Here is a 24,589-nt window from a genome sequence, read left to right on the forward strand (position 1 = left end):
AATATCAAGAAGTCTTCTTGAGAATGTGACCTGGGCATTACTATCAGCAGCAATTTTAACTGGACAAAGCACATCTCTAAAATTGTCAAGAAGGCTGAGGGTGTCTTGACATCACTCAGTAAGACCATTATCAGCCACTCTCCAGCTATCTATTTAAGGCTGTATATGGCTATGGTGTGGCCACACTTGGAATTTGCATCACCAGTCTGGAACTCCTATCTTGCTCAGGTTATTGACCTCCTGGAAACTGTTCAGAGTTGCGCAACCAAGTGAATACCCTTCGTCAAGCATCTACCATACTCTGAATGCCTTGCTTCCGTGGGCATAGATACCCTGAAGCTCTGATATATGGCAACTGACTTAGGAAGCACCCACAAAATTATTAACCATCGCGCCAACAATCACCTTGAGCTCCACACATCTACAAAGTCAGAAAACAGCACAGCTCCCATGACTTTCAGAAACATTTTTCCACACTCAGAGTTGTTGAAGCATGGAACAAGCTACCTTCATCAATTGTTAGTTGCCGAGACATTGCATACTTTAAAACCTCCATGCTTCATGATATTTGCTAACACTATACCTGATATCCACCCACTTCATACTCATGCACATTTGAATATCATGACTCATACACTGTTCACTTTTTGACTTTTGTACATCATTCTATATACTGTACAAGCACCCTTGATGAGTTGTAGAGTACCTGAGCACTCATCATAATCATCATTGTTTAACGTCTGCTTTCCATGCTAGCATGGGTTGGACGATTTTGACTAAGGCTGGTGAACCAGATGGCTGCATTAGGCTCCAATCTTGATCTGGCAGAGTTTCTACAGCTGGATGCCCTTCCTAACGCCAACCACTCCGAGAGTGTAGTGGGTGCTTTTTACGTGCCACCGGCATGGGGCCAGTCAGGTGGTACTGGCAACGACCTCGCTCGAATCTTTTTACACATGCCACCAGCACAGGTGCCAGTAAGGTGATGCTGGTAATGATCATGCTCGAATGGTGCCTTTTACATGCCACCGACATGGAAGCTGGTTAGCCGCTCTGGCAACGATCACGCTCACATGGTGCTCTTGGCACCCTACTAGCACGGGCACAAGTGCCAGTAAGGAAACGCTGGTAATGATCACCCTTGAATGTTGCCTTTTATGTGCCACTGGCACAGAAGCCGATTAGTCACTCTTTCAATGATCACACTTGTATGGTGCACCCCGCTAGCACGGATGCCAGTCATCGAATTTGATTTTGATTTCACTTGCCTCAATAGGTCTTTGCAAGCAGAGTTTATTGTCCAAAAAGGAAAAGGTATGCATATGTAGGCTGGTTACGCTCCTGGCATAGGCCACGAGGTTATGGTCTCATTTGGCTTGCTAGGTCTTACAATAATTTCCTTATTATTATTATTTTAAAATGGCACATAATATGAAAACTTGACTAAAAAAAAATTCATCATACATTATTCTCTACAGCTTCTTCACAATCTGCTGGAGTGTCCTCTTCATGATATATTTACACACCATGCAGTTGAAGAGAAAAACTTAACGAAATTAGTCATTACTCATTTTACCCCATTTTAGATATTTTTTGAAGCTTTAAAATGATCAAATTAGACATTAATGTGGGGAAAAATTGTCTTGGAATCCACAGAGTAAAGAATATTGATTGTTAAACACCAAAAATTATCCAGATATTTTATTAGCAACCTCAATTACAATCGGGTCAAAGTTAAGGAAAACTTCTTTGATAAAAGAGGACTTGCCATCTGACTGTGTTTCAGACTCCTTCAACTTCAAAGTTTAAGCTATGTCCTCAGGATGTAGCTTAAATTCTGCATTATTTTAAAGGATTATTTGCATTTTGCATTAATGCAGGCATGTAAGTCTTTTATTTATTATTAAATATAATAATATAAATCATTTACATGTTTTTAAGTTAACACTTTGTCATGATATTATAACTTTTTTATTCTTAAAGTTTCATCAAGCTATTTCTCTGTTATTTATGATTTTACATACATACATACATACATACATACATACATACATACATTATTATGGCTGCCCCCTCGTTATCGAGTATGGCCATTGCACGAAGCTTAACTGTTACTGGTGCTGTGATCAAATGTGACTTTTTAGCCCAGCTAAAGATCTACAATGTTTTGTACAAAATTGGCAACTAAAACCTTTACTGGTAATAGCCGGCTGTAGTTGCAACTGGGCTTCATGTACGTTTGCATGTCGTTTAAGTCCTCCTGCCGAATTACACTCTCTTCCACATACATACATACATACATACATACATACATGCATTCATATATGCATGCATGCAAGCATGGAAAAAAAAGGATAAGGTAGAAAATGCTAGAATAATTTTATAAAAAACATTTCAGTTCCGGTTTCAGTCACTGAGACTTTTTCAACTGTAAGTATGGAAAACAATTAAATTTTGGAAGAATTAAAAGAAAAGTTTTTTAAAAGAATATTTGCATAGTATTTAAATACAAGGGCATTTTCCTTGTTTCTGCCTATCTCTGTCTCTCTTGTTTACTCTTGTGGGTTCGAGGTTATATATATATTGATCGATCAGATGATGAAATTTACGGAGAGAGTCATAGACCAGTCCAGAGACGTGCAACCAAACGCATACCCTCCATCAGACACCTACCATATTCTGAGCGCCTTGTTTCCCTGGGCATGGATTCACTGAAGCTCCGGCGTTTGGCGACGGACTTGGTAAACACCCACAAAGTTATCAACCACCTCACCAACAACAACACTGAACACCTTTTTGATCTCCATGTGTCTAACACACGTGGACATGCCTACAAAGTCAGAAAACAATACAGCTCCCATGACTTTCGGAAACATTTTTTCACGCTCAGAGTTGCTGAAGCATGGAATAAACTGCCTGCGTCAGTTGTTGACTGCCATGACACTGCATCTTTTAAGGCCCTCATGCTTTCCGAAATCCGCCGAAACTTCACCTGATTATATATACACTTTAGATGAGTTGTAGTGCACCTGAGCACTGTACACAATTATTATTATTATTATTATTATAATTAGGGGGAGAATTAGTTTAGATGAGATGCAGTTTGGTTTAGTGCTACGGAAAAGCACCATGCTATATTTCTGGTAAGGTAGCTACAGGACATATATATAACCAAAAATAAACCTCTGTACTTTTGTTGACTTGGGGAAAGCTTTTGACAGGGTCCCCCAATCCCTTATCTGGTGGTCAATATGGAAACTAGGGATAGACAAGTGGCTGATGAGAGCTATACAAGCTACTTACAGAGATGCTACCAGTAAGTGAGGATTGGTAACGAGTACAGTCAAGTATTCAGGGTACAAGTAGAGGTTCATCAAGGATCAGTCCTAAGCCCCCTCTTGTTCATCATAGTTTTCCAGGTAATAACAGAAGAATTTAAGACAGGCTGCCCCTAGGAGCTCCTCTATGCTGATAACCTTTTTTTTTATAGCTGAATCACTACCAGAACTAGAGAATTTCCAGGTAGTTCTAAAATCAAAGAAGTTCTAGAATCGAAGGGCCTTAGAGTTAACTTAACAAAAACCAAAGTCTTAGTAAGTAGGAAGGCAGACAAATCACAAGTCCCTTCAGGTAGGTGGCCCTGCTTTATCTGTAGAAAAGGTGTAGGTAGTAACTATGTAAGATGCACCCAGTGTAAGCTTTGGACACAAGCTAGAGATAGTAGGTAGCTTCTGTTCCCTAGGTGATCAAGTTAGTAGTGGAGTTGGATGCTCCAAGGGCATAGCTGTGAGCATAAAATTAGGCTGGGCAAAGTTTAGAGAGCTCTCAGAATGAAAGGCAGATTGTACTATGCCTGTGTGCAAACAGCTATGCTATATGGCAGTGACAGCCGAGGACATACATAGGCTTGAAAGAAAGGAAGCCAACATGCTTTGCTGGATGTGCAATGTCAGTGTGCATGTTTGACAGTGTAAGCATCTTGAGAGAAAAGTTAGTCATAAGAGGTATCACATGTGGTGCGCAAGAGAAACAAATGCACTGGTATGGTCATGTGATGCATATGGCTGCGGATAGCTGTGTAAAGAAGTGCCGATCCCTGACATGGATTCAGTCTTGATATTTTTTTCTCATCCAATACCAGTTGACATGCTTGAATCTGAGAGCAATCTCTTCAATTTCATCTGCATCATGTCATAGAGTAATAATCCTCTGACATTCTTCTGCTACTGCCAGCAGAGTTAAATTTTGGCCCTCTTCTAATTTTGTTAATATCTGGGAATGTATATCTGCATCTTTGCTTGCAGTAAGCCCTTCAACAAAAATTAGACACTTGAACATCTCCGGGGTTAACTTATTCAATTTGAATTTCTCATATGTTTGTTAACCACTCCAGCATAGGTGATGAAAAATTTTCATCATCTTTTTAGACTAAATTTAAACATTGCCAGTAAGTATTGAACAGGGAACTTCTTACTATATTTTTCATGTTCAGTAGGGGATTACTTTCTTAAAAGTAATCATACCTTTTTCTTGTTGGACCAACTTTTACATTCTTCTTTGAAGATTTCTTTGTATCTATGAAAATATTCAGAAAAGGTAATCCCTTCTTCTGGTTTATAGCTGAATTCTTCAATTGAGTTTGCTATGCTGTGTGGTGAGTATGAACCTGAAGTATTTTCAGACGTCTTCAGCATTAATTCCAGCAACTGTTGGTTTTGTTGTTGTTACTGCTGTAGTTGTTGTTGTTCTTGCTGCTGTTGCTATTGCAACTACACCACGGAGGCCAATAAGTCTTCCATGTTAAAACAATTTCTTATATATGTTATGTGAACAACATTTTAAAGCAAAGGTGTTTAATATTTAATTTCATATACAGAGTGCAATGGGTAAACTGTCACCATTTTATACTTTTAATTTCGCACATGCACATTATTTGTTTTTGGTTTTGTTGACTACACAATATAGTAGGATCAGTTGGGCACCGTCTGTGATAAAAACAGCACCACGATGCAATTCACTCAGCCAGAAATTTGGAAATGACATGCTGTACTGCTTGGCATTTGCACTGGAAGTTCCAATACAAACATTTCAGAGTGTTTGGGTGCCAATCTGAGGACATGCACTGAGTGATAAAAATCAAACATCTAGTCAACATCATGGTGTTTGGAATGATCATTAGTGATGGTTAAGTTATGCCTCCATTCATCTTCCCACATGGCCTCAGACTCAACATGGAGGCTTACATCAAGTGCCTGGAGGAAGTGCTGCCCTCGGTCAAGAGGGTGGCTGCTGGAAGACCTTATATCTTGCAACAAGACTCTGCACCATGCCACACAAACAGGAGAACTCAGTTATGGCTGTCAGACAATTTCTGTGACCGCATCACACCTAACATCTAGCCACATAACTCCCCCAACTGCAACCCTCTTGATTATTATGTGTGGGGCACAGTTGAGTGAGAGACCAACAAAACTCCTTGTAACACCAAAGATGAAGTGAAGGCAAGGATTATGGCAGCATTCACCAACTTAAACAAGGAGACCATCCAGAAGAGTTGATGGTGATGTTATGCACGCTCACATGCATTATTATGTCTTGCATGAATGGAAAAAAAATTCCAAAAAGAAAAACATTGTTAAACAGTTTACAAGAAAACTGGAGTTAAATGTATGAAACGAGGTAAATTTAGTTAACCTCGCCATCGTCAGTGGTAATGACGAGAACGTGTTGCCTTGCTTCAGTGGTGTACACTTGGTGCAGTAATGATGTTTTTTCTTTGTTTTATTTTATAAAATATATTCATTTTCACTGATTTATTTGCAAATTGTAACAATTATTTTGTACCTCCCGAGAAAAATAAAGGCGTTTCAAATGAGATATGTTTATGAATTATCTCCTCTTGGAATCGAATGTGTTGCTCTTCGGTTTTAGAAATTAGAAATAGCTCACAGCATGTCCACTATGGAAGAGGTGTTTACACCTGCAATACCAGTTGATACAACATTAGATAATAATTACGATTTAAATATTCCTCCTATGACGGGGAATGAATACCTGAGGAGAGTTAGGTATGCAATAATATACATACACTTCTCAGTATGCATTATTTCATTTTTTGTGTATGTCCAATTTTACCCATTCTCTCAGGATTGCATGAAACTGTGACACAATATAAAGAAATTGAGTTAAAAGCAGAAGACTGTTATCTAGTGTAGCCTTCCTTTGTTTTCATGAATAAGAGACTAAGAGTTATATACATACACATAACAAAGAAAGCACCTTTGTCTGTTCTTCAATCCGTCTGTGACCAGTGAGATCGATTACTGCAGAAAAAAACAGCAACAACAAAACAGAGAACACGAGCAGAGATAGACTGATATTCTGGAAGGTTCAATGATTAGTATGGGGCATAGGAGATGGGTAGCGTAGATACATTATAGGTGACAAGAATAGAGGAGACACGTGGTTCTGGGTGGCAATGGGACGAAACTATTAATCTTTTTCGAGAGATCTCTGTAGTAGCACGACAGCTTTTCAGATAAATGTTAGATGTTTCAGTTTCTTACTATCATAGACCTCGATTTACAAAGCCTGATCGCTTGTTTTCATTGTTCAACCCCCTCCCCCCCGATGTTTGGCGTTGTTTATTTGACTGTGTAGCCGTATCATTCTTGTCTTTGTGGTAGCTAGGTATTTATTTATTCAATGAAGTTAAAGCCTACCATAGCTGGAATTTAGATTTGAAATTTCATCTCAGAGTAGATATGTTACTCTGAAGATTTAATCAGAATCGATGACTTTTCACGTGGTTAATATTTTTCATTCATAGTGATGTGGAAGAAAATCTTTGTTTGATCATCTAAAAGTACCTCTTTGAAATTTTAAGCGGACATTCACAAACTGATCGCCTGTGATTGTATGAGGCTGTGACAGGATAAAATAAAGCTAGAACACGAAGGCTTTTCGTTGATGTAGCCTTCGACCTGCTGGTTGTTTTGGTGTTTTCATTAATAACATTATTAAATGCAATCCTAAATGCCACTATTCTAGATGGCATTACTGTCAGGATCTCAGAAATACATAAGCATTTTTGCCATAATGTAACAGTCACCATGGATTGAAACACGTTCTCATTCAGCTGATGAAGTTTACTGTGAAAGGAATTTGATAGTTATCAGGTTGAACTATTATAAATAACGTCTCAGATTGAGACGTGGTATAATTGATTGATTGATTGATTCTAGTTTCAGCTTATGAGCTGTGGCCATGCTGGGGCACCGCCATAAGTAAAATAAAATGCAATGTCTGGATCTGGAGGCTATAACTTATCTTGTTCAAAACGTTATTAAATATAAATTTGATCATTTGTTAGAAATCAACACTCATTAATGACAAAAATAATGTATCTTCAAAGTATTCACCCTCAGTCTTTTTTTCTTTAGTTTATATGAGGGTCGCAGTTATCATCATAATCATTGTTTTGACATCTACGTTTCCATGCATGGGTCAGATGGAGTTTATTGAGGCAGATGCCACTCCTGTTGTCACCCTTCACCTGTTCCAAGAGACATGTTTGTGCAGAATATTGGAAATGTATGACACTGCTTGTATGACAGTAACACTCAATTGCAACTATCATGTGATGCTTAGACAATGGGACACAGTCACACTGTACACACACATGATGATGTTTTTTCAGTTTCACTCTACCAAATCCACTCACAAAGCTTTGGTTGTAGTTGACCATGGAACTGAACCCAGAACCATATGGTTGGGAAGCAAACTTCTCAATCTATATTCACACTTATGCAGTGCCTTAAATTTTTTCAGGTTCTCTGAGATTGGTGCATAGGTATTAGTTTGATTTGGGTCTTATAGGTTTGTGTTGGATAGAAAATAGATACAGGGAAGAAACTTAAGACAAATAAGTTTCAAAGGAGGAAGAATTCGATAAAATATACTGCTTGATTTGACTAAAAAGAAGGATAATGAGCAAAGGGTGCTAACTGCATTGCATGTGAGGGGGTTTGTTTCATAGATTCTTTTAAAAAATCCCATCACTCTGTGTGAGAAGTCCCATAACCCATGGGAATATGTTTGGGGCAGAAAGGATAAAGGAGGAATGTGTAAGATTAGTTTTGGTACTATTTAAAATATTAATACTTGGTGTTTAATATAAACAGTGGGAATTTCACAGGACGGCAGCCCACTTTTTTTTAATCTTAAAAGAAGAAAAAAAAAAAAATTTAGTATGAATAGTAAAAAGAGTGATGAGTGTAACATGTATGTTTGATTAATACCAATGAGGTATGCTGCAAATAAGTTTTAAAAAACAGTCTTCATTATACTAGTAACATAAACAACATACAGGATGTACTGCAGCAATAGGCAGGTATCTGAAGATTCTCATTGAGTGGAAGTTTTGAAAATATGAAACTGAGATGATTGTATTAATATGGTTATATTAAGTAGATGGACAATACTAGCTGAATAGTACTTTTTATGTTGTGTGACAATAAGCATGATATAACACAAATTCAAGTCTTCAAATATTTTATCATCTACTTTATATTTTTAGTTTCTTTAATGGGACTGATTGAAGTTACCTCAAAATAAGCAAATGTTTATAGGCACAGGCATGGCTATAGGCATGGTTGTAGCTATAAGCTAGTAGTGGATGTGTGGTAAGAAGCTTGTTTCTCAATCCCATGGTTTTGGGTTCAGTCCCACTGCATATGGCACCTTGGACAAATGTCTTCTATTATAGTCTTAGGCTGACAAAAGTCCTGTAAATGAATTTGGTTAACAGAAACTGAAAGAAACATGTTGCTTATATATATATATATATATATGTATATATATATATATATATATATATATATATATATATATATATATATATATATATATGTGTGTGTGTGTGTGTGTATGTGCATGCATGTGTGTTACTGATTCCTTTCTCCTTGCCTAGATTTTGCATGATAGTTATAAAATCGAGTGTCACTGTTATGCAAATGGGGTCCTTCATTTACAATCGTTCATGAACACTTGTCTGGTCATGAGGAAATATTTCCTTGCTTGGAAACAGGTAAGGTTGGCAACAGGAAGGACATCTAGCTGTAGAAAATTCACTTCAACAAATTCTACCTCATCCATGTGAGCATAGAAAAGTGAACTTCAAAACAATGATGATGCTTAAATTTGCAAACTCACTAAGTTTATATCATAATACAGACATGAAAACTAAATTTATTGAGTTAAAAAAAATGAGTAGCATCTTGAATTTATTATTAACAATATAAAATTGACCATTTTCTCTTTAGGGATGAAGCATTATGTTGTCCATCAGTGGTTGTTGCTAAATCATTAAACACAGAAGCTATGAATAGAAAGCAGAATGTCCATATTTTAGCAGTATGTATTCTGAATTTCTTGTCCACCATTTCTCACTTCAGCAAACTTTACTACATAACTCAGTCATATGTTAGTTACCCAATAGACTATTTCAATGTTTTTATGTATTGCAGTACAAGATGAAAAAACAGGATTTAGTGCTTTTTTTTGGCAAATTATATACAGTACTAGATTTCGTAATCTTATTGTTATTCTGGAATTCAATCTCTTGATTGTTTGCACTTATCTTTGCCAGTGAGATCCACCTCTTGCATGTAATCTGTAGCTGGCTGTGGGCTTGGATACACTTAGAAAGTCCAGTTCACTGTAATATTTGCTACAATTCTCTGCTCATGACATCTTCAATACAAATGGAGAATTTGGGCAAGAGGTATTTTTATTATTTTTAGATATGTCAGTATCAAGAACCATGTCATTGTAGTCTGTGTTGTGGTTTCTTCAGTATAAAAAAGGTAAAAGCAATACAGCAAAAACATGCATAGGTAGTATTTTGTAGGAGCATTTCTGTAAAAGTCATATATTTAAATAAAGCTGGGATTTGTAATTTTCTGATACTCTTGCCTTCCTAAGGAAATTTGTGTCATAAAAAAGCAACTTATATCAAGTGTTGAAACCAAGTTGTGTTCTCAACTCTTACTCTATAGTATTTGCCATTTGTCATTAACACTAATATTTCAAGAAATAACTTTGTAAAGTCTGTATCTACTTACTTTACTGGTAAAGCATTGTCAGGGAAATATTACTGGTAGTGTGTTACTGATTCCTTTATTGAAGTATTACCAACATTCCTTTACCAGTAATACTGGCACTTATTTTATTGATTGGTGTAATGAAAGGCAATATTTGAATTTCTGACTAAGAATGTAAGGAATTTAGATTCCTACTCCTTTAATCATGTTGCAAATAGTTTGGCAAAAATAGTAAAGGACTAAATTAAATGGAAGGGCATCTTTGGCGTTAGGAAAGGCATCCTGGCATTAGGAAGGGCATCCTTGGTGTTAGGAAGAGTATCCAGCTGTAGAAACTCTGCCAGATCAAGATTGGTGCCTGGTGCAGCCATCTGGTTTGCCAGTCCTCAGTCAAATTGTTCAACCTATGGAAAGTGGATGTTAAATGATGATGATGATGATGATGATTCAAAAGTTAGCTTTGTTCTCCTTAGTTCAGATCTCATCAGAGTTAACTTTGGTATCACTAACATAAGTGCCAATGTGATACAAAGGGAAAATCCATCAACCAAGCCTCTGTATCTGAGAATTAGTTTTTTTATCTTATGTAAAAAAATCAAGGTATACAGAAATGATCATTATTAAATATAACTAATTTTGGTAGTGTACCCACTCGTTATTGCTTGAATAAAATGAAAGTTTTTTTATTCCTCTTCCTCATGTTTACTAATTTATCATTAGGAATCACCTGTTTAAACTTGGAGTATTACTTATCAAATTTACCCTCCTAAAGTTTATATGAACTCTTTTTGAAATAAATACGTTAAGTTAGTTTTAATACCTTTAATGCAGAGAACATTAAGGTTTAACTATAAAAACAAGATATGTTAAAGAAAAAAATGATGACAGACAATGATTGATAAACATTCTTATATGCAAGTAGTGATGAATGCATCACTACATGTACAAGATTGTATATTTATATAAATATCTCATATTTGAACTGAGTTAAGGTTATGATTTTTTATTAATTATTAATCTTATGGAAAAATGTTTAATATTTATATCTATACTACATTTTGATCAGTTTGATCTATGATCATTATTAAGTGTTTTACCTTTGTGTGTATACATAATACTAGATTGTCCTTGAACTATCTATCTTGATTTCTAAACTAAAAGTCATAATGTTGTCATCTTCTTGGTCACTGACACTTGTTTAATAATATAACTATTTTAGGCAATTCATATTTATATTTCAAAAAAGACATCCATATGGAACTGATATCAGGACTAGGATTTACTGATTGAGTTATTAGGAAGTGTTTTATTGTTTTTTTTTTCTTCTAAGTTTCCTCTGTAGTTCTCTACAAGTTATAGAAATTTAGTTCCATATTGATATATAATTTCCTTTCTTGCATCATATATGTTCATCTATTTGTGACTTGTTTTCTACTCATTAAGGCTTTCCAATGTTGTATTCTGATTTTTAGGATGCCACCCAATTTCATCATCATAAGTAGTGAGGTTGGGGTTAAACATCCAACTGCATTTGGAACATCCAATGCAGAGTTCCAACAACCACAATGGTTAAATGTACAGAGGAACAAATGATACAAACTTGTGTTTATTCTAATTTTTCCTAAAATAGTTAGATATAAATATTAATCAGTTTTTGTCTTTATTAATAACCTTTATTAAAAGGTTATTAATCTGAAAAATTATATTTGTAAACATTATTCCTTGACATATTTAGATTTCATTTTTTTTTACCCTTATGTTCTTGAAATTCCCAGAAAGACTGCTGTCTTCCAGCACCAACAGGCTTAGAGCCTTCAGCTGAATGGAATAGGAAACAGATTGCAGATTTTGCAAAAATCAGACAAGTAAGTTGTGTATCACTTATTTATGTTTAAAGTAAATTTAACAATTAAGGACAGGGACACACATCATCATCGTTGTCATTAAATGTCTGCTTTCCATGCTGGCATGGGTTGGAGAGTTTGACTGAGGACTGGCAAGCCAGGAGGCTGCATCAGGCACTAATCTGATTTATCCAGGTTTCTACAACTGGATGCCCTTCCTAATATTTTTTTGCTGCTATATTGAGACTCAGATCTTTTTTCAGTTCACTGGTCCTCTGTATATAGGCACTGGCATGATGGTGTGGTTAAAAAGCTTGCTTCCCAACCTTGGTTCAGTCCCACCTTACAACACCTTGGGCAAGTGTCTTCTACAATAGCACTAGGCCAAGCAAAATCTTGTGAGTGGGTTTGGTAGACAGAAACTGAAAGAAGTTCATTATGTATGTTTGAGTGTGTGTGTGTGTGTATATGCATGCATGTTTGTATGTTCCCTTGTCTAGATATCAATTGATTGTTGTAAATGAGCATCATTTATAATACAAGTGAGGCTGTTCGATTCCAGTATTCCATGGAAACAGGTCTGGCTATGGAGAATTATTACTTTGCTCAGAAAAAGTTGAGCATTAGCAGCAGGAGTGGCATCTGGCTGTGGAAATATAAGGGGACTGAGAATTGAGCCCTTATGGGCCCATACTTGTTTGTGGAATTTGTTTCTGAACTCATTGCTGACTGCACCTCTGTACATGGCTTTTACAGCCTTTATTAGCCATTCCTTTACCCCTTGTGTCCTTAGAGATCACTAAACTACAGTGCATGGAACCCTATCAGAGGCCTTCTCAAGGTAACAAATGCTAGATATTGGAACTTGCTCTGGTGAAGTACTACTTCTGCTGCTGTCTCACTAGGAAGTTGACATTGGTAGTATCTCATACTGGCACAAAGCTGACTTGCATTCTCCTCTGTTTTCCACAAGTTTCATAATCTGGTCCATCAATTTGATATTTCTGTAGTTGTCTCTAACTAGTGCATCTCCTTTACAATCATGTTGTTAGTTGACATTGATACTGTTACATCAGTATAACTACTTCTTGAACTACTTAATTGAATATGCAAATGGCTTGCACATGACTTTTGCAAGATGTTTTAAGCACCTCAATAACTACTCTTATATGATCAGCTGTGTTGCCTGTGTTTCATATCTATTATTGCACTTGTGACCATACTTCTGTCAATTTTAGTGGATGCTCCCTCTTGAGATTTACTTAGAGTAGGTCCTCTCTAATCCATGTATTTTTTTAATATTCAACAAACTCTTATAATAACATTTCCATACTTCTTTCTTTTTGGTTTCAATAAGAGCAAGTGTGCTACTATCATTCCATATGCGCTTTTGCCTAATTTTGTGTCAATTCTCTTCAGCATACTACTTCATAATGCAAAGCACTTCATGTTTCTGATTCTCATGTCACAGAGCATATGCAAATCTTTTACTTTATGTCTCTCTACATGTTAAGTATACTTATATATAGCTATTTATGGGCATGCATGTGTGTATCTACACATGAATATGCATTTTCAGTATTCTTTGTTACAGTTCCTTTTGAAATTTTCTACCAGAATTAGAATTTAAAATAGTGATCCCAGCCAAAGATGAAATACTGGAAACTATCTACTCTTGTCTAATTCTGATTTCTTTTATTAAGTATGTTATCCGCAAATTTGAAAGTTAAACCTAAAACTTTATGTACAACCATCATAAAGCTGTATCATGTCTTTATTTCTTCTATTTTTACAATAATAGTTTTTTTCCCTTTCCAACTTCCTGTTACTCTCACTTTATGTATTAGCCTTTACTATTTTCCTTAGCCTCACTCATCTCACCACCCTTTGTCTTTATCACACATTTTCCTCAAGAACTGTAATCTTTTAAAAATATTGTGTGTTTATATTTAGATTTGGATTGATAAGCATGAACCTAATGTATAGTAGAGGTATGTTTACAGTGTACTAAAGGCATGGATAAAAGGAAGGATGTTATCTTCTAAGTTTCACCAAACTGATGCCAACAGTTATAATGTATAATTGTCTCTACACTAAAACAATGTCTATTGTATGTCTGTTTTATGCTGGACTGTTAGCAATATTGACATGACTTGTAGTATTATCAGTTGTGTTCCTGGATAAGGTGTGTCCATCTGTTTATTTTAGTTACCTACTTTACAGTGAAGTAGCTAACACTAAGCAGGATATCCTGATGTAAAACAATTGCTTCAGTAAAGAATAAGTACATTTTTCTAAAGCATCACTATCATGTTTATATTGATAAATAAAGAAAAAGTAACGAAAACAAATAAGGTATTCAAATTTAATCTGGCAAGATGACAAAATAGGAGGAGAAGGAGTTTAAACAAATGCTATTATAGTTCTTTTATTTGTTTCAGTCATTTGACTGCGGCCATGCTGGAGCACTGCCTTTAGTCAAACAAATTGACCCCAGGACTTATTCTTTGTAAGCCTAGTACTTATTCTATCGGTCTCTTTTGCTGAGCCTCTAAGTTATAGGGATGTTGACACACTATCATCAGTTGTCAAGCGATGGTGAGGGGATAAACACAGACACACACACACACACACACACGTACAATGGGCTTCTTTCAGTTTTTGTCTACCAAATCCACTCACAAAGCTTTGGTCAGCCCAAGGCTATAGTAGAAGACACTTGTACAAGGTGCTATGCAGTGGAACTGAACCCAGAATCATGTGGTTGGTAAGCAAGCTACTTATGACACAGCCACTCCTATGCCTGTTGAAATTATTTTGTTTTCTCTCTCAAATGAAGAGTTAGTTCATATCAGATTCCTTTTCTCCCCATGCCATACATATCCAAACTACTATAGTAGAATGAAGTGACTTTGTGCCCTTAATACTTTGGTCTGTAGTCACATCATTTTCAGTTCAACCCCACTGCATGGCACTTTGGGTGGTAGACTTATATCATAGCTTTGTGTTCACCCATATTTTGCATGGTAAGTTAGGTTGACAGAGACTGTAGAAGCCTGTCAGATGGATTGTACCTGTGCATGGATGGTAGAACTAATACATTATCTAATTTAACATTATCATCATTCTACTGCAGGTTCTTGAATCAAGTCACTAGTTATAGGATACCCTCCCCCATCTTTCCCTCTTGCATCAGTGGTGGGTGAGGGTGGCCTGCAAAAATCATGGGCACTGCCTCTCCTATGGGATGCATTGTAATTTCTTGACATATTAGTCAACGGAATTATTGGAAACAGTACAGCCAGATAGACTTCATTCTCACCAGGACACTGGATAGACAGACATGATTGCTGTTGTGAATTATAATATCCTATCATTAATTCCTTTCTACAATAGTAAATAATAGATAGAAATATAGATATCTTATTTTGTATTGAGTACAAAAATGCAGCATAGTGTTGAATGACATTATAGATGGATACTGTCTTTACCTAATAATAAAGCAATGCATCTTAATTGTTGGCCACCTGTGATTAATGGATTAGATGGCGAGCAGAATAAAGTTTGAATAAAAGCCTTCTTTGAACTGGTTTATGACAATTTTGAATATACAGTCTTTTCCTGGTGAAGAATGGAAGATAAATGCTGTATCAGTGGGAAAAACATAATTTGTTGTAGATATGATATTTATTGGTAAGACAGGTGACTAATAAACTATGGGACAAAATCAAAGACATAAACTAAGGTAGACACAAGCATATATATTATTTATATTATTTGTGAGACAATTGACTGCAAAATAAATATTTTAAATTTTGATATATATCATCATCATCATCATCGTTTAACGTCCGTTTTCCGCGCTAGCACGGGTTGGACGGTTTCGACCGGGGTCTGGGGAGCTCGGGACTGCCCCAGGCTCCAGTCTAGTCTGGCAGTGTTTCTACAGCTGGATGCCCTTCCTAACGCCAACCACTCCGCGAGTGTAGTGGGTGTTTTTTACGTGCCACCTGCACAGGTGCCAGAGGGGTCTGGCATCGGCCACGTTCGGATGGTGCTTTTTATGTGGGGGGGGGAGAAATATAGGGGAGCACCAGTGGGGAGGGGTGGTTCAGAGAAATGATGACAGGTTCTAGGCAAGTAGAACGTAGGATATCAAGAGAGGGGTAATGCATGGTGAAATAGCGTATTGAAGAGGGGGGTTCGAAGAGTAGACACCTATAATTGTGGTGGGAGAAGCGACATCCGGTATAGATGGAGCAAAAATATAGAGATATCCGGTATTGGTGGTGGGGGTGGGCAAGGGCGGGTGCACCGGGAATATGACGGGCTGGCTTAAAAATGCTCTTAGCAAAGGAAGAGGGGGGATGGCAGACAACGTAAAAGAGGGAGAGAGAGAAGGGAAATAGTGGAACCCCGCGAAAATGGGCTGCCATTGAAAAAACCCCTGTATGGAGAAATAATATGCAATACAAGGCGAAGCTGAAAATAGTAATAATAATAATAATAATAATAATAATAATAATAAGCAAATTTTCGACCGAGGATCAAAGGGACAATACTAATACTAATAATAATAGTAATAATAATAAATAATAAACAGCTCAACCACAACATTAGATTAGAAAGACTCTCTTATCTTGGGAACATTTCGTTCTTCGGCCTGACACGGGAATATGACGGGCTGGCTTAAAAATGCTCTTAGCAAAGGAAGAGGGGGGATGGCAGACAACGTAAAAGAGGGAGAGAGAGAAGGGAAATAGTGGAACCCCGCGAAAATGGGCCGCCATTGAAAATATATATATATATATATATATATATATAATATATATATATATGAGTTTTGCTAGTTTAACAATAATGAGCATTTTATATATGTTATTGATAGGTTTTGTTTTAGAATTCACAGCTTAATAAGTATGCTGTCATTCAATGGGATTGTGGGATTAAGTCCAAACATATGAACTTTAATCTAATATGAAATTAAGGATCTAGTGCAATGTATGATCCTTTGTTAAAGTATTACCAAAATAGTTGTACTGTAGCAGAATAGTATTATAGATAGATTTTAACTTTGATTTTCTTCCATACTTAAGATACTTTAAAGCATTATATACATCATTCTTTCAAGCATTTTTGTTTGTTTTAATTACACAGTCACAAGGAAAGGGAAAAGAAAATTAAACCAGTATTTTTTCATGGACACTTGTATGTAGCTGTTTCTGCATATGTTAAAGCACATTTGAAAATAGATAAAAGATAGAAGTAGCGGCAAGTATATAAGAAAGCTGTTCTCTTTTAAGTATTACATATGTGAACTTTACTCCATCTCAAGAATCAAACACTTCAGAGAAAATACAATTTCAAAAGGAATAATGTATTCCATACAACTCTATGCACTTCCAATAATCTTATTGTTTTTAAAATAACCATAGAATTTCCATGAGTATTGCTAGTTTAACAATAATGAGCATTTTAATTAATATTCCTGTACTTTATTACCCTGTCATCGCTATTATTTTTCTTGTATTATATAATTTAAGTTATATAAGTTAATCTTTTTGTTGTTGATTTCTATATTTCTATATTTTGAGAATTTTCCTTAACACTTTCCTTATTTTCATCTCTTCTAGAAACTCAATGAATACAAAAGTACACATGAATCAGAAATAAAGAAAACGAGGCGAAAACTTGTAAGTTCTTGAGAATATTTAGTTTTGCAAAAATATTTTTTTATCCAGCGTGGAAGATGTTTGTAAGCCATTTAAGAACACACAAAAAACTGATAGATTCACTTCAAACATTTAAATTTAATTTGTGTCAAAATATTTTCATCGCTTTGAAACTGCGACCTGTTCACTGACAAAAGTTTGTGCTGCATCAAACCATCTTCCACACTGCAATTGTTTTTGTTTCAACACGCAATCTCAGATCAAGTCACTTGCTATGCAAGTACATCTCCGTAATATTTTTATTCATTTTAAAGGAATAAAGAATAACTTGAGGCATGGTTATTACCAACTAAAATCTATTTTATTAACGTTTTGTAGATGAAACCTATTGATTCCTCTATATTAGTATATATGTTCTTTTTTCATCTTGTGAAAAAGTTGCTCTAAAGTTTTTTACAAGAAAAAAAAAGAAAATGCATGTTATTGTTTAAAATTTAGTAAATAACTAGCAGAATCTCAAAATATGTGTACAAAGAAAAGTATGTATATCATTAAAAGGAAAACCATGAATACCAAAAGTTTAATTGCTTCATTCTTTAAAGTCTATGTGGCTGATCACCCATTAATTTATGTTTAGTCACTGATTTTTATTGTGCTGAAATGTGGGGAAGTTATTGCAATAAAATGTTGAGCTCTATAAAATATAGGTAAACTAGCTGCAAGCTAAGTCTGTTTCATTGTTAGTTGTAATTATTTCACAACATTTGTATTGCTAATGTCCTTGAGAAAGGCATGAACATTGCACAATCTCATTTTTGCTCAGATGTAAACCTGAGGCCATATGCTTCATTCAGTATTTGGAAATAGTAAATGAATTGAACACAGAAGTCTCACCATTTCTCTCCTGAAGTTGGTAAAATTAATCCCATATTAATGAACACTATTAAATATATTTGATAAGATACTGAGCTGGCAGAATTGATAGCATGCCTGGCAAAATGCTTTGCAGCATTTTGTCCAGCTTTAGGTTCTGAGTTCAAATTCCACTGAGATTGACTTTTACTTTTCATCCTTCTGGGGTTGATAAAATAAGTACCAGTCATGAATTGGGGTCAATGTAATCGATTTACCCCTCCCCCAAACTTGCTGGCCATGTGCTAAAATGTGAAACCAATGTGACTATATTTAATAATGCTTAATGCATGATTTCTACTTACTTCATCTGTATGTGAAAAGTTATATTCCTGATATAAATAAAATAATTCTTGATATTTGTACAAAAATATTACTTTGATGAACAACATTTTCTTACTTCCAGATGGTTTATTTTGAAGTATCTTGTCTTTGCCTGCTCTTTTATATGCACATATTGCATTTCAGAAGTTTCATACCCTTCACTTCATACAGTGGTAGATGGAAGTGTATTTTGGTGTATGATGTATTTTTAAATCAAAGGGAAGGTCATTTTTGTGGTATCTAGACATAACAGGGATTCAAGAGAGGGATTTCAAAATAGTGTTCTGTATCATTATTTAGCATCATCAGAAGAAAATAATAGAATCAATGGCTTGTCTGCTAAAAACCTAATTTATCTCTAAAAGGCAATTTGTCTTTTGACTAAACCATAACACAGCAATTTATCTCATCATCTTTTCTCAGACATGGAACACATCTGGATATAGATCAAGCAGTAACAGTTAAATCATACAATTTTAAAAAGTTTTCCTTTTTTCCTTTTAGCATGGTTTTTTTTTTAAAGCTATTTCTTTTTGACAGTTCATCAAGGGTTTCAAATCTTCGTACTCCATGACTGATGGTAAATCGTCAAATTCTATCTCAATACCTAAAGGCTCTATATTACCTCTGAACAGTTCTTTTAGTTTACTATATCTTTCTTTATTGATTATTATTCCTTTGATGTGTTCTGGATATTTCTCTGGTGGCAACTTAACTCTCATAACAGATTTGTATTTTGTGATCTTCCGTTTGATTGCCGTACTCTTGACATATGTGACCATATGCCATTTGTTCTTTCTCTTTTTTACATTTGTTTGTCTCAGCGACGGACGTGGGCTGTCTGAGCAAGTCATTCCTCTTGGTCCCTCTGTTGGTGCGCTAAAAAAATCCTCAACGTCTATGTCCTCCACTACGTGTTACAATAATGTTTCTGCTTCCACGTTATCTTCTATTGTTGGTACTGCCTGTGCATCGAACTAGTTCCTTGTCTCCATCATCCTTTTCTGGATCTCTGGTGGAGAGCTCACACACTCTTTCCTTTTCCTTGTATTCATGACAGTGAATGAGTCTTCTTTGTCTGTCTCCTTCCGGCACTGCCACTTTGGCACTCTGTCCTTCACACTGTTGCTTATGCTCCTCCTCTTTTTCTTTCTGGAGGCACCTTGCTTTCATGTGCCCCTTTTGACCACATAAGAAACTTGTTAGTGGTCTGCCTTCTACCACCACTCTTAGCCTAACATCTTCCAGTAGAATAATCTCCTCTGTGATCTTATGCAAGTCTTTGAGGCTTATTTGTATGGCCATCTCGAGGCCATACCCCCACCAATTAACCTTTTTGGTTCTAGTAATCTTCAAGATTTTAGCTTCATCTTTCATTCTGTGCATGACCGCTGCCACCAGCCATGCTTCCTTAATCTTGAGGGCACTCTGTTGATTGTTACTCTGGTGATGCATTTGCCACAGTATGTTGGCAGAAGTACCCATTCCTGTGTCCTTATCAGCACAGTGGAGTGGATTACTGTGTTCTCTTCATTGGCAAACCTTACCCCCACTGTGCCGTACTTCCTTCCACACGTATAAAAGGTGGTAAGCCTCCTTATGTCTTTGAGGCATTCCTCCATTGCCTCAATTTTTGCAATCTCTATCCCTTTAGAGGACGTGGATAGCGTTCTGTATACCACCCTCCTCTTTGTCACATTATTAGTCAATTCCTCCAGTGGGGTCAGCCTCAAACTGGCTCCTTCATTTTCTATCAATTTACTGCCCTCCTTCCACTTTCTGGGCTTCATCTTGATATCTTGTCTTCAAAAATATAATTTAAAAAAATGTGAGTAGGAGCATCAGGTTGTACTGTCCATGAATTTCAGGAAGCATGGAAGTTTTGAAAGATGTAATGTTTTGACAGCCAACAACTGATACAGGTAATTTATTCCAGGCTTCAGCAATTCTGAATAAATTCTGAATTATGTGCAATAAATTGGTCATACTTCCCCAAATCACCAAATATTTTAGCATTTATTAAATACAATCCCTAATATTATTTAATTATAATAATAATAATAATAATAATTGTGTACAATTATTATAATAATTATATAATTGTGTACAATTATTATAATAATTGTATAAAAATATAATAAAAGTTTTTTAAACATTGAATAGTTATAAGGGTCCATCCAAGTAAAATAGGAATGAAAGGGACCCATAGGTAAAAGATGGTTGAGAACCACTGCTTTAAATGATGTGTGCTTATAATATGTGGTTCATTTGTATTTTTTTGGTTTAAGGGGACATTGAAGCTTGAGACCTTGTCGATTTTCTCCTCAGTCAATGATATATCACCAGAACAAAGAGTCTGACAAGAATACAAGCTCTTGTTCATAGGAATCAACAAACAAATTATTTGCTGATGTGTAAACATGCTCCAATCAGATTCATCTATGGTGGGGTTGCTTTGACTGAGGAGACACAAAGCTGAAACTTCATGGTGACTCAAATTCCTCTTGCATCAATGAAGTGATTAATTGCGTGTGTAATAAATACACATCAGAAGTGAGGAGGCATTGTCTGATGATGAACAAACAACAGCAATCAAAAATATGTCTTCAAATCTACAAGAATGAATTAATAATGAATAAATACATTATTAACATTAGTTTCAAATTTCGGCACAAGGCCATCAATTTTGATTATATCAACCCCAGATCTCAGCTGGTACTTATTTTATTGATCCTGAAAAGATGAAAGGATATAGTCTCCCATGGCAGAATTTGAACTCAGATACATTGTTAATATTTTTAACTGTTTTACATTAATTTTTCCTTGTTTGCATGGTTTATTGCTACACTTTTAGTCATGGATGGGTGAGTTTCTTACACAACACATTGTGAGATTGTTTAATTTCACTTCCTTAATTATATATATTCTATTTTATTGCAGCCTTTAGCGTCTGAAGTTGAAGAATGGTTTAAACTATGTTTTGGAAAGTTGAAAACCCTCACACCAGATGAGTCTAACGCGCTAGAAGGTGGTTGTCTTCCTTTGCTCAGTTTGGTTGCTGTTATGGAGCAGGTAAGACTCTTTTCCGAGCATTTTCTTTGTATTGCACTTGTGCATTTATTTCTTTGTTGTAGACTCTGTATATTTATTGTTTTAAGAAGCTTGCATCAACCTGAAGATAATATGGAAGACATTTGCCTAAGGTGCCGTAGTGGGATCAGTTTGCAATCACAGAACCATGTGACTGCAAATTGAAATGATGCATGAAGATATGGATATGGAAGAAGGTCAAAAAATGCTTGGAGCAATGTCCCTCCAAAAAATAAGTGAGATTTGGAATTTGTCTAAGTATTATGAAGAAACAATGAAAACATGCCAGAAAAGGTCTCACAACTTAACATTAGGTTCATGCCTTTGTCATTTCATGCAGAAGACATGGCTGAATGGTTAAGAAGCTTGGTTTATAACCATATGGTTTTAGGTTTGATTCCACTTGGGTATCTTCTTCTATAGCCCAAGATTGACCAGTGCCCTGTGAGTGAAATTTGGTTGACAGAAAGGATATAGAAGCCTGTTGTGTGTGTTTATTATTTGGGTCCTCAATGTTTAGTGTCCACCTCATATTCTTGTGAGATTCATTGGTCCAGTGGAGCAGCTTTGACCGAGGAAATACTCAACCTGGTTGAAATACTATAGTGTCTCAAAGTCCTCTTAAACTGGTGAACTAGTGTATCATCTGTGTTTTGAACGCACACTATCTGAAAAGATAGATGTATTCTCCACTGGCAAACAAATTTATTTATGTTTACACACACACTCACACACACACATACACACACACACACTCTCTCTCTCACACACACACACACACAACACACACACACACACACATGTAACCATCATTATTGTTTTATGTCCACTTTCCATGCTGGCATGGGTTAGATGGGTTGCCATGGTCAGAGTTAGCATGTATTTGAGGGGTACTGCTCATCTAGATGGGTCAGGTGACCTCACTTTGCTTGTGATTAAGCTTTGGCTTGATTTCTTTGATTGGATGCCAAAAATGAAAGACAAGGGAGATAAGTTTCTCTGACTTGTCATGTACACTAACACAAGTGCACATATAGTCATTCATACATATATATATATATATATATATATATACATATATATAATATATATATATATATGTATGTCATTCATACATATATACATATATATATTATATATATATATATATATATATATATATATATATATATATATATATATATTATATATATGTTATATATATATATATATATATATATACACATACATACATGCATATCATCATCATCATTAAATGTCCACCTTAAATGATGATATATAGCAGTTACCTGCCCTTCACTCTGGTCTGTACTGTATTCAAATGTATTCATATGGCATCTATCGTAATGCCCATGTGTCAGATTGTAGCTAAAGGCTGCGAGTCACCACTCTTCATGAAAAAGGTTCTAAATTCTAACCTGAGTTGTCATTGCTTTGATGTCTCCTGTTCTCTGGAGCAAGCATTTCTGGCTGCGATACTTTTTGTTCTATTAACATCTGTTCTCTTAAATGGGCCTTTCTATCAGCTTGAAGCTCCAACCTCAATTGTTTCTGCTCTGGTGTTTCTTGTTCCCTCAAGCGGGCTTTCCTGGTTGATTCAAACTGAAGTGTTACTTCCTGTTGCTCTTATGTCTCATTGTATTTTGTCATCTCTGAGACTGGTACCTGTCTTGCCTTTCTTCTTGTGTTTCCTTAGCTGTTTCACTTCTGAACACCAGGCTTCAATTGATTGAAAAGTGTTATGTTGTCTTCTATGCATCATATTGAATGTTCTAAGTAAAATATTTAATAGGCTAAAAATGATTCGGTGACATTTAGTTCATTTTTTGCTGTTTCTAAATTCAGTCATGTGGCTTTATTTCATCCAACTACCACCTAGCTTCATAAAAATTGGTCTGGGTGATATGATATGCTTGAGAAGACCTGTTGAGTCAAGTAAAACCAATATCATAGCTGGGGCTGGTGCCCCCTGTCTGGCTAAGGCAGGTCTGCCTGACTGGCTCCCATGTCGGTGGCATGTAAAAAGCACCAACTAATCGTGACTGATGCCAATACCCATTGACTGGCTCTTGTGCCGGTGGCACATAAAAAACACCATCAGAACATGATCATTACCAGGCCTGCCTGACTGGCTCCTGTGTCGGTAGCATGTAAAAAGCACCCACTACACTCTCTGAGTGGTTGGCATTAGGAAGGGCATCCGGCTGTAGAAACTTTGCCAGATCAGATTGGAGCCTGGTGCAGCTGCTGGCTCTTCAGATTTCAGTCAAACTGTCCAACCCATGCCAGCATGGAAAACGGATGTTAATCAAGGATGATGATGATGATGATGAAATATATATATATATATATAAAAAGGAAATGAAGAAAATGCTGACAAAATAATTTAAGTAAGGGAGAGTGTATTTAATTAGGTGAAAGTTCTTTTTACCGGTTGCGCATTTGTTATGCTTATCAAAAGATATTTTTTAAGAGAGATAGAGTTCCTTTCTGATATATTTTTTTTCTCTTATCTGACTTTATGTTGGGTTTGCTGTCTCTTATATGTGAAAAAAGAGGCTCCAGAGTTGTTTAAGATTTGCTTGGTTTCGCGCCTAAAATTTCTTATGGACAATGGTCAATACAATTTTGATTGGTCATTATG

The 24,589-nt window shown here is 35.9% G+C and overlaps 1 protein-coding gene across 2 annotated transcripts in view; it reads left to right on the forward strand.

The window, feature by feature from the left end:
- Positions 1–5,914: 5,914 nt before the first annotated feature.
- Positions 5,915–24,589, forward strand: part of LOC115209619 (gem-associated protein 2) — a 35,539-nt gene continuing 16,864 nt past the window's right edge. For both annotated transcript variants that reach the window (XM_029778070.2, XM_036501103.1), the window contains exons 1-5: positions 5,915–6,068; positions 9,324–9,414; positions 11,879–11,968; positions 17,581–17,640; positions 21,796–21,927. In XM_029778070.2, the coding sequence (XP_029633930.1) occupies positions 5,953–6,068; positions 9,324–9,414; positions 11,879–11,968; positions 17,581–17,640; positions 21,796–21,927 (489 nt within the window). In that variant the 5' untranslated portion in view covers positions 5,915–5,952. The remainder of the gene's footprint in view (positions 6,069–9,323; positions 9,415–11,878; positions 11,969–17,580; positions 17,641–21,795; positions 21,928–24,589) is intronic.

This window comes from Octopus sinensis, linkage group LG3 (genome assembly GCF_006345805.1).
Source record: "Octopus sinensis linkage group LG3, ASM634580v1, whole genome shotgun sequence".
Taxonomy (NCBI): domain Eukaryota; kingdom Metazoa; phylum Mollusca; class Cephalopoda; order Octopoda; family Octopodidae; genus Octopus; species Octopus sinensis.